The 12,500-nt window shown below is 45.7% G+C and overlaps 1 protein-coding gene across 1 annotated transcript in view; it reads right to left on the bottom strand.

The window, feature by feature from the left end:
• Nucleotides 1-12,500, bottom strand: part of cacna1c (calcium channel, voltage-dependent, L type, alpha 1C subunit) — a gene marked incomplete at both ends in the record, with an annotated part of 73,653 nt that overhangs the window by 49,820 nt on the left and 11,333 nt on the right. The window contains one exon of the mRNA XM_080851342.1: nucleotides 3,179-3,269. Within this exon, the coding sequence (XP_080707468.1) occupies nucleotides 3,179-3,269 (91 nt within the window). The remainder of the gene's footprint in view (nucleotides 1-3,178; nucleotides 3,270-12,500) is intronic.

Raw genomic sequence — 12,500 nt, 5'->3', positions numbered from 1 at the left:
GCTACAATAGCAGTCACCCTAGCGTAAGGTGACCAGATTTCTGAGACGAAATCCGGGGACAATTTCAGTTTAGATACGTTAACACCTCCAAAACATGTAATGTTTTTGTCTTTGTAAGCGAAAAACGGGGACACTGACTGGAAAAACACATTTCATTTGTGTCTTTTAAGAGACACAAGAACATACGTTTTTTTTTTTTTTAGTTTTTAGGTCATGTAGGCTTTGGCTACCCTTATTCTAGGCTACGTGAAAATCTGGTGAGACTGTTTTTGCTTCCTCATCTTGAACGCAACCCACTGCCATAACATCAGCTGTTTTACTAAACTTGACAAAGACATCTTTAGTGTAATGTTATAGTGATAAAATAGACATCTGACAGCCTGGCACAGGGCTATTTGAAAACGTAGCCTATACAATATAAAACGAAAACGTTCGTGTTCAACGAGGCTGTATCTAAAGATTCTACAGTGCTGCATATTCCACCAATCAAAAGAGCTTGCTGCCCTGGCTGCTGGCTGGCATGTTTGAGCCTGTGGCGTGTAGGCTACGCAACTAAACGTTTGTTCATTGTTTTCTTTCTTTCTAATTTGTATCCCGGGTCTGTCTGTGAAAACCGGGGACATTTCCGGGGACAGCTCCAGCCGGGGACAGGCCACCCAAAACGGGGACTGTCCCCGGAAACCGGGGACGTCTGGTCACCTTACCCTAGCGCTAGCTACCTACAATAGCAGTCATCCTAAAGCTAGCTACAATAGCAGTCACCCTAGCGCTAGCTACCTACAATAGCAGTCATCCTAAAGCTAGCTACAATAGCAGTCATCCTAAAGCTAGCTACAATAGCAGTCACCCTAGCGCTAGCTACCTACAATAGCAGTCATCCTAAAGCTAGCTACAATAGCAGTCATCCTAAAGCTAGCTACAATAGCAGTCATCCTAAAGCTAGCTACAGTAGCTACCGCTTCCTTTCTAACTCAACCACAGGGGCGCTGAACCAAGCTGAACCGGCTACAGAGGAGTGAGAAGTACACGTGGTGGACAGGACTGTCACACACAGGGGCGGAGTGGCCATCGGGAGCACCGGGATTTTTCCCGGTCGGCCTGTCGGCCAATAATCTATCAAGAACCAGCCTGCAGACCGGCCTTCGCAGCCGTCGTGTCAAATTCATGAGCGGCCCATCGAGATTGCATGTACGTCAAATCATGGTCCCGTGAAAATCTCTAAATTCTCCGAGAGTAATGTGGTTGAGCAGTCCAACCTGTATTTATAGCACTATTTGTCTCTGTATATCACACCTATGGTGTGTGTCAAACTCACTCCCATTAATCCAACCTTCAGATTTTTGTTTAGCCTCCTATATTGATGTAATTCTCTTTTATTCAGACGCTCCATTACTTTCATGACCACAAATATAAATTGGCCAGCGATTTAATCCGTTTTTTTTGTTGAATGTAGAATGGTCGGAGCAAATTGCCTCATGGGAAATGCGTATCGTTCTGCCTTTATGAAGTGAACCTAGGGAGATAAATTAGCGGCGATCAGGGAGAGAGAGCAGGTGAAGCGGACCTGATGGAGGGACACCTGATGGAGGGGCAAAAAGGCCAGACTGAAAAAGAGGCGGATGCTGGAGGAAAGTGCATCAAAATGTACAAGAATTACGGATTTATTCAACCAGCCGTCAACTAAATGCGAGTGAGTTGACAGGACACATTGTTGCGAATTAGCATAACATTTGAGCCAATACGGGACTCGATTTGTTCCGTATTTCCATAAATGTACATATACAAATACACTGTCACTGTCACTGTCATGTCTGTCACCCACACATCAACACTAAATCTAACAATAATGATCAAAAGCCGCCCGTTTGTTTGTGTAGTTGATATGGGAGGTGGAGGGGATGCGGGTTGGGCTAGTTTTGGGCACGTTGTGGGCCGGTGGTGGGCCGGTGCAGTCAGAATTGTCCCGGTGGATTTTTGTGTCCCACTCCGCCCCTGGTCACACACATAAACACACACACACAGAAGCAGTGAGATGCACACACACACTCAACACTGACCACAGGGGTGCCACGTTGTTACCTGCCTGACACTTAACACTAGGGGACTGGGACCCGCAGGGCACTAGCTGCTTTCATCGTGTGTGTGTGTGTGTGTGTGTGTGTGTGTGTGTGCGTTTGTGTGTGTGTGTGTGTGTGTCTGTGTCTGTGTCTGTGTGTGTGTGTGTGTGTGTGTGTGTGTGTGTGTGTGTGTGTGTGTGTGTGTGTGTGTGTGTGTGTGTGTGTGTGTGTGTGTGTCTGTGTGTGTTTCTGAGTGAGTGTTGTGCATAGAACCTCAAGTATGAAGTTAATCCTCTCATACAGATGAGAGACAGAAGAAGAGAAAAGGGGGAAGATGAGAAAAGAGGAGAGAGGAAGAAGAGAAAAGGGGGAATAAGAGAAAAGAGTAGAGAGGAAGAAGAGAAAAGGGGGAATAAGAGAAAAGAGTAGAGAGGAAGAAGAGAAAAGGGGGAAGATGAGAAAAGAGGAGAGAGGAAGAAGAGAAAAGGGGGAATAAGAGAAAAGAGGAGAGAGGAAGAAGAGAAAAGGGGGAAGATGAGAAAAGAGGAGAGAGGAAGAAGAGAAAAGGGGGAGAAGAAAGATTAGTGAAGGAGGACAGCAATCATTACAGTTTCAAGCGGAGAACATAAAGAGACATAAGAGAGACATAAGAGACATAAGAGAGATTGAAAGAGTGATAGATTGACCGCGAGAAAGAGACAGAGAGGGAGAAATAAAAAAGCCAGAGAAAGAGAGAGGGAGAGAGCGGAGGGAGAGAAAGAGAGGTTTAACACTCCTTTATTAAATGAATATTCCAATCTTTCCATGACTGCAAACCTATGAGATCCACATGTATCACCTCCTCAGATTAAAAATAGGAAGACAGCCCATGTTCCAGACACACAGACACACACACACACACACACACACATGTTCAGACCCCTACTCCATATCTTACACTACTCTCCCATCCTCTCTACAGAGAGATGAAGAGGGAGAGAGAGAGGGAGACAGAGAAGAGAGGAAAAGAAGGAGAGAGAAGGAGAGAGAGAGAAAGGCAGAGAAAGGGATGAAAAAGAAGGCAAGAGAGAGGGAGAGAGGGAGAGGTGAGAAGAGTGGCAGCGGGAGAGAGGGAGACTTACGCCAGTCGTGTGCAGCAGGTCTCTCCCTCCATGTCTCCTGCTGGGGCGGTATCTGTGTTGACAGACTCACTCTCACCTGCCGGCATACTCACTGCACGAGAGAGAGAGAGAGAGAGAGAGAGAGGGAGAGAGGGAGAGAGAGAGAGAGAGAGAGAGAGAGAGACAGACAGACAGAGAGAGAGGGAGAAAGAGAGGGAGAGAGAGGGGGAAGAAACCAGGGGATGAATGGCCAGAGTGGGAAGCATGCCCCTGACACACACAAGCTATGAGTTTGATCTCTTCTCCACTCCTGTCCTGTGTATGCTGTGGGAGAGACAGAGAGAGAGAGAGAAGGAGAGAGAGCTGGACACAGAGGGAGGTAGAGAACAACGGAGAGGGAGAGGGAGGCAGTGTGAGAAAGAGAGAAAGAACAACAGAGAGGGAGGCAGTGTGAGAAAGAGAGAAAGAACAAGGGAGAGGGAGAGGGAGAAACACTAGACCACAGAGGGAGGGAGAGAACAAGGGAGAGGGAGAGGGAGAAGGAGAGGGAGAAACACTAGACCACAGCAATAGAGTTGAAGCAGTACATCTCTGTTAGAGGTACCAGTCCCAGAGGTAACAACAACAGGGCCCAGAGTAAATGTTATTTTAGACACTTTGGTGTGCTGAGTGTTTTTAACACACACGCCTCAACTCACACACCTCAACACACACACGCCTCAACACACACACTTCAACACACACGCTTCTAAAGCGGTGGAACTAAGGATGTTTATTTTTAACACCGCCAGGAACAGAGACTCCCGAGGGAAAAACAGGCATCCCAAAAATCACCAGTGGCTGGCTGGCTGACTGGCTGACTGGCTGACTGGCTGACAGACACACACACACACACACACACACACACACACACACACACACACACGCACGCACACACACACGCACACACACACACACACACCATATGTCCCTAGAAGGTTCTACGGTTCTTTGCCTCAGATTAAGCTCAGTGTGATCTGCCTGTGCGTGTGTGTGTGTGTGTGTGTTTGAGTGTGTGTGTGTGTGTGTGTGTGTGTGTGTGTGTGTGTGTGTGTGTGTGTGTGTGTGTTAGTGTGTGTGTTTGTTGGTGTGTGTGGACACCACAGAGCTCCAGGCAGTGGAGCTGGGACCTGTAAAAAAGCTGCAGTCATCTGATGACGAACACACACACACACACACACACACACACACACACACACACACACACACACACACACACACACATACCTGTGAGCATGATGAAGAAAAAAAGGAAAAAGCCAAAGCATGAGGCTGGATTCACATATTTTCTTAATGGATAAAGGCATAAACATAACAAACAGCAAAAAATAAAATCACTAAATCAGAGCAACACAACTTTTAAAATGATTGAAGTTACTTTGATAAACAAATCCTTCAACATCCAGGCAGCCAATCACATCCCAGTCCTGCTCAGCCAATCAGAGCACTGCTTCCGCATAGGCAACCATGCAACCTAAAGCATGCTGGGATACGTCCTCATCTCAGCTGTCACATTCAGAATTCAGCTGCTGTCCTGAGCTGCAGTCTCTGAGCACATGCCCTACGACGCCTTCCATCCTTACACAAGCCATGCCATGCTCCAGATAGATCCCCTCTCTCTGAACCTCTCTAGATAGATACCTCTCTCTAGATAGATACCCCTCTCTCTGCCACTCTCTAGATAGATACCCCTCTCTAGATAGATACCCCTCTCTCTGCCCGTCTCTAGATAGATACCCCTCTCTAGATAGATACCCCTCTCTCTGCCCGTCTCTAGATAGATACCCCTCTCTAGATAGATACCCCTCTCTCTGCCCGTCTCTAGCTAGATACGCCCTCTCTAGATAGATACCCCTCTCTCTGCCCCACTCTAGATAGATACCCCTCTCTCTGCCACTCTCTAGATAGATACCCCTCTCTCTGCCCCACTCTAGATAGATACCCCTCTCTCTGCCACTCTCTAGATAGATACCCCTCTCTAGATAGATACCCCTCTCTCTGCCACTCTCTAGATCAGTGGTTCTCAACCGGGGGTACGCGTACCCCTGGGGGTACCTGAAGGTAGTCCAGGGGGTACGTGAGATTTTTAAAAGATATATTCCAAATTAGCCTCCATTCAAAAATCCTTTAAAAATAGTTATTATACGGCTATTCAGAATGTTCAGTTGATTTGTATGGGCCAAAGCTAGCCTATGTGGGTTAAATGTCTGCTTTCGCAGGTTTGTAGTTCCTTGATTTTCACTGCTGCGAAAAGTTTATATCCGCTGCCATCGGCAACGGCTTTTGTGCTTCTAATTCACATCTTTCATATCAGTCCGCAAGTATTCCGGTAATTGAACGTAACGGAAAGTCATTGAAACTTGAAGTCAGAATGCGGGTTGCTACGCAAGAACTATTTTTTTCTTAGGGAAATCACGGAGGAATGTCTTCTATCGTTTTGGCAAGTAACTGTAGCCTATAATAAGCGCGATTTGTTCGCGAAAACATGGAAGCTGAACACACACAACTGCTGCTGCACACAGATATGCGATGGCTCTCTCGAGGGAGAATACTTTACCGGCTGTTGAAATTACGATCTGATTACACACCTTTCTGATTGAGCACAAATCTCCCCATGCATGCCACACAGACTGGCTTGCAAATATGTGCTATCTGGCAGATATATTTAGCAAATTGAACGAACTGAATATGTCTGCAGGGAAAGGACACCAGCATTTTAAACCTGTATGACAAGGTGGGAGGTTTCCTGAAGAAAGCAGAGCTGTGGAGAAGAGCCAGGGGGATTTAACAGGGGAATTTCACCTGCTTTCCTCAGGTGGATGATTTTCTCTCTAGTGAGGATGTGGACGCTCCTGTCAAGTTGGTCATCGTGGGACATTTGACCAATTTGATTCGAAATTTAAATGTTCGAATGTCTTACTTTCCTGACATGGAGGAGAAATCTACACAGCTGGATTTGGTGAGATACCCATTTCTCTTGTCCAAAGCATACGGAAGCAAGCTACCTGTCACTAATCAGGAAAGACTCCTGGAGATTGTAATCTGACTGGCCTCCAGATGAAGTTTGCCAAATCAACACTTACACAGTTTTGGATGTGTGAGAAGCAGGAGCACCCTGACCTGGGAGAGAAAGCTTTGGAGCAGCTACTACCCTTTTACTCCTTACATTTATGTGAGGCCTCCTTCTCTGCAATGACTGTGATCACAACAAAGCAGAGAAACAGACTGTGTCTGGAGAAGAGCTTGATTCCAGCAGTTGCCTTCCTGCCACCAAGACTGACAAAGATTTTCAGTGAAGCACAAGCACAAGGTTCTTACTAAAATGTAATTGCAAACGCACTCAGTTCAATGCAACAATGTTCCATGTTCAATATTCAGTGTTGACAGTTTAATAAGCGCTGTGAATTACATATTCTTTTCGATCAAAAATGCTATGCGCTGGTTAGGGGGTACTTGGCTGAAAAAATATTTCACAGGGGGTACATCACTGAAAAAAGGTTGAGAACCACTGCTCTAGATAGATACCACTCTCTAGATAGATACCCCCCTCTCTAGATAGATACCCCCCTCTCTGAACCTCTCTAGCTCTAGCTCTAGTGTTAAAACAGCACTGGTAACATAATCATACTTAAGGATTCACATTCTTAGTATTAGAAAACAACATTGGTAACATGTTCATTCATAAGGATTCACACTCTCAGTGTCAAAACAGCACTGGTAATATATATTTATACTTAAGGATTCACAATGTCAGTGTCAAAAACAGCACTGGTAATATATATTTGTACTTAAGGATTCACAATGTCAGTGTCAAAAACAGCACTAGTAATATATTCATAGACACACACACACTAACACAAACACAAACACACACCCAAGGCTACTGTCACTGAGAGCGCCACATCTGAGATCTGCAGAAGAGAACCGGTGAAGCCTTTGTTCCTCAAGTATGTCTGCAGAGAACACGGTGTAACTGCCTGTGGGTGCTAATGCTGCTAACATCAAACCCCAAGGCTATCATTCACTCCACAATGCTAACATAAAACCCCAAGGCTATCATTCACTCCACAATGCTAACATCAAACCCCAAGGCTATCATTCACTACACAATGCTAACATCAAACCCCAAGGCTATCATTCACTACACAATGCTAACATCAAACCCCAAGGCTATCATTCACTCCACAATGCTAACATCAAACCCCAAGGCTATCATTCACTCCACAATGCTAACATCAAACCCCAAGGCTATCATTCACTACACAATGCTAACATCAAACCCCAAGGCTATCATTCACTACACAATGCTAACATCAAACCCCAAGGCTATCATTCACTACACAATGCTAACATCGAACCCCAAGGCTATCATTCACTCCACAATGCTAACATCAAACCCCAAGGCTATCATTCACTCCACAATGCTAACATCAAACCCCAAGGCTATCATTCACTCCACAATGCTAACATCAAACCCCAAGGCTATCATTCACTACACAATGCTAACATCAAACCCCAAGGCTATCATTCACTCCACAATGCTAACATCAAACCCCAAGGCTATCATTCACTACACAATGCTAACATCAAACCCCAAGGCTATTATTCACTACACAATGCTAACATCAAACCCCAAGGCTATCATTCACTCCACAATGCTAACATCAAACCCCAAGGCTATCATTCACTACACAATGCTAACATCAAACCCCAAGGCTATCATTCACTCCACAATGCTAACATCGAACCCCAAGGCTATTATTCACTACACAATGCTAACATCAAACCCCAAGGCTATCATTCTTTGGAGTGCACATCCCATTGTCTACAGTGTGGAGTCTTTGGAGTGCCAAACGCACATCCAGCTACCACGGACCCAAGGTTGTCACTTCTACCTAAGCTCGAACCTAATGTGATCCTTAAAAGTGCACAAGTACGCTACTAACTTACAGTCTTTGGAGTGCACACCCTGAAAGTGCACAAGTATGCTACTCACTTACAGTCTTTGGAGTGCACACCCTAAAAGTGCACAAGTACGCTACTTTGGAGTGCACACCCTAAAAGTGCGCAAGTACGCTCCTTCCTCGGCGGTCTGGCCAAATGAACATTATTACCAAGCTGTGCCTTTCCCCCTCCTTCTAACATCTTCTGTGGTTGTGGTTGCCACACACACACACACACACACACACACACACACACTCCTCCTAACATGTTCTGTGGAGAAATGCTCCCTTTCACACTCATTGGACGATTAAGATGCTTCAGGAAGAATTGTAGACGTTTTCTGTCCGTAATAGTTTATATTTGTAAAGGACAGACTCAAGACTAAAGAGTAAAAAAGCTATTGAGATGGACAGACCAAATAGACCCATGACCATTTTACAAGAGCCCACACCAGCTTATAAAGAAAGACATTTTATTTAATAAACAATATAACCTCCATGTTGGCCTGAAACAGGAGTTCTTCAGAGCAGTGTTGAGGTAGTCCGCACAATTGTGTGTGTGTGTGTGTGTGTGGAAGTAGTCAGCACAATTGTGCCACTTCTGTTATGCCCACACCCATGCATGCATCCCCACTATGCCCTGCTGCCTGCAGTGCGCCCTACGGCCTGCAGGGGGAGCACACCTCCACTGGACACACCTGGAGGAAGAGGCAGACAACACATGCACAACGTCCAGGTATCCCAGCAGCCACCTCTTCACAGGAGTCAACCAATCAGAGGGACCAGGTCAAGCCAGGAGCAACACATGCACAACGTCCAGGTATCCCAGCAGCCACCTCGTCACAGGAGTCGACCAATCAGAGGGACCAATACAAGCCTGGAGCTCAACCAACCAACCAATCAACACTGAGCTTAGCCAAACCTCCTACCTCCGTCTCACATAGCAGAGGTAGGCAGGAGTAGCAAAGGCAGCCGTGTATTAACACTCGGAATATGGCGTCCACATGCACGGACCTAGAAATATTCAGAATATTAATCCAGGAAGATTAGGAGAGGTCGTACAGATGATTTATTGATCGATCAGAGAGGTAATTGATCAAGTTCTGTATCAGGTCTTTGTTTGATGGTGGCCGCATATTAAGACATCAGAGCCGGTGACCTCACAGCCTCTGATGAGGAGAGCTACGCCCCCCCCTCTAATATCTGACCTTTCACCTCTAACCCCTACCCTCCCAGGGGGGGGGGGGGGGGGGGGGGGCTTGGAGTGTTGGAGATTTAGGGAGGGGGGGGCGATATCGCGTCAGCTCAGGGGCGGGTCACCCGATGCAGGGGGGGGGGGTTCAGGGGTCAGGGGGTCAGGGGGTCAAGGGGGCGGGGCTGAGGGGGAAGAGGGGTTGATTGGCATGCAGACGCACACGCCTTACGAAGTATCGCTTTCTTCACGGCTCCTCGGATGCACTGTAAGCGACGCCGCTTCCCTGCAGGACAAAGAGCAGGGCTGAAACCAGTGTGTGTGTGAGTGTGTGTGTGTGTGTGTGACCCAGTAAAGCGTGAAAACCAGTTTACATACATGCACAAACATACAGAATCATACATACAGATACTCAGAGGACGTCTGCTGTCCCAAGAGAGATTACACACACACACACACACACACACACACACACACACACACACACACACACACACACACACACACACACACACACACACACACACACACACACACACACACACCCTTAGTCAAATAGAGGCAGAAAAGCAATGCAGAGAAGCATATGTTTATCAGATACACACACATTTGTCTGTTAGAATTGTTGCCTCATACTTGTTGAATGACTGATGTTTGCCAAAGAAGAGAGTGTGTGTGTGAGTGTGTGTGTGTGTGTGTGTGTGTGTGTGTGTGTGTGGACACAGAACACATACAGGTACACCCTGGAAGACTTACCGTTCATCCTCTACTCCTCTAAGTCTCTGTGCCCTTGCACCCACATTGCAAATAATACTGTAAGACCCAGAGACAAATTACGCTCAGTCAATGTGTGTGTGTGTGTGTGTGTATGTGTGTGTGACCTAACAGTGAAACAGTCAGTGTGTGTTCTTTTAAGCATCATAAAGACAATCAGAGAGGCACAGGACACCAAACTACATAAAAATACACACACAAGTACAAACACACATTAAACACACAAACACACACACACATAAACACACAAACACACCCACACCACCAGGTAGCAGCAAGCCCAGCACTTCAAGACAGGACTGTGTACTAGAGCCATACACAAACACACACACACACACACACACACAAACACACACACACACACACGCACAAACACACACACGCACCGCCACCAGACTGCTTGAGCACATCAGCGCGCCACACACACACACACACACACACCGCGGGGCATTTACCATGAGTTTCACTGGAGTGACTAAACCAAGCAAACTTCCCCCTCTTCTGGTCAAGCAAGTCGGCCAGTGTCATTCCTTCCTCAAACAAGATGGCAGCGTCATTCAGAGTATCAGTTCACACACACACACACACACACACACACACACACACACACACACACACACACACACACTCACATGAACTCACATGTACAGACAGATGCAGTCAGACACAAACACAAACACACAAATACTAACTCAATACATAAACAATAACAAGTTAAAAGTACAGCAATCACATTTTTGCCTCTGTCTTACCTTTCGACATCTCTCTCTCTCACAGACACACAGACACACAGACACACAGACACATACACACACAGACACACACACATCCACTAAAGCCTAATTTATACTTCTGCATCCCTCTCCGTCCTCGAAAAAAAAATGGGCGGGCGGGGGCAGGCGGTTGATTCAGAAAAAATTGAACGTACTGGTCGGGCTTACATACTACTCCGACGGCTATGCGTCCTAAAGCCTATTCAACCTATTCAACGCCAGACCGCTGGGTGGGGTAACTACTGTTTGTCGAGCCCGTAGCTACCACATAACCTCTTTATTGGAAGTCATTGATTGTTTTTCCTCCCAACTGTCACTGACATGACACGGATGCTGCTTCAAGACCTGTCGGGCAGGTGCAGTCACATGGGCCTTGGAGACATGTAGCACAGTCAATACTAACATGTCTAATGCTATATATTCACTTGAGTAGGCAAATGTATCTCCATCGTGGTGGTCATTTTTTTGTGAAAAACATTGCGATTTATAACAAAACGATATGCTTATCTTACATACAATACAGAAACTATTATAAAACGATCCAATAAAACGAATACGTTCTTATTTTCTTTGGTATTTTTGTCACATTCATACTGCAATGATCGCTGGGTAACCTTTGAATAACTACAACGCTATGACAATGCACTCATTGGCCACGAGACGGTTGCCCTTGTCAAAAAGTGGTAACGTGAATGTGTCACTATGAAACAAAGCATGCACACTTCGAACAAAATTACCCCCCAAACTCTGAGGACAGGGCCAGAAAAATAAACCCACGGTATTCATCATACATCATACATCATACATCATGCAGTGTTATAGTTATATCAGACACACAGCAAGAACATGCATACCTCAACATACAGTTGTGGGACTGCGATTTCAACCATGAATATGTTGGAAAAACACATACATTAGCACACTTACTAATGATCATCTGCCAGGCTCTCACACACGAAAAGTTGATTCCAAAACTCTCGAATTTAAGACAGAGTGGACTGACAAGTAGGCTATGCATTTGTGCTGCTTGTGGGCAGGACAAAACCGATGTGTTTAATCTGCAACGAGACGGTTGCCCTTGTCAAAAGTGTTAGCGTGAAACGTCACTATAAAACAAAGCATGCACACTTCGAACAGAAATACCCGTAGAACTATGAAGTAAGGGGCAGAAAATTAAACCCACTGCAGTCTTCATACCAATCCACATGCAGTGTTATAGTTATATCAGAAACACAACAAGAGAACTAACAACTAACAGACAATGGTTGATGGTGGAGCTGCTGGACTAGTTTGAGTTATAAGCAGAGGTCGTGCTTGTAGCGATTTGAGCGACAACTACAACAACAACAGAACAGGAGACAGGTGGTACGTACGTTTACTAGATTTTCCGCTAAATCAAGCGTTAGCGTATTCACAATAACTCTCAAAAGTGTGCTGCTAATAAGTACAACGTTGTCGTGCCGATTATGCTCTCACACGCCACCCTCATTGAGGCAAAAGTAATGTTTGACTCAAATGTCTTTCACTGCCGTTTTATGTAAAGTCAGTCATTCTAAATAGGTTCTACACATACATGAAATACATTTCCTATTTAATAGATGCAAAGTAATTATGCTGCCAGC

Source organism: Sprattus sprattus (genome assembly GCF_963457725.1).
Source record: "Sprattus sprattus genome assembly, chromosome: 14".
NCBI lineage: Eukaryota > Metazoa > Chordata > Actinopteri > Clupeiformes > Clupeidae > Sprattus > Sprattus sprattus.
This window is presented reverse-complemented; position numbering and strand designations above follow the sequence as displayed.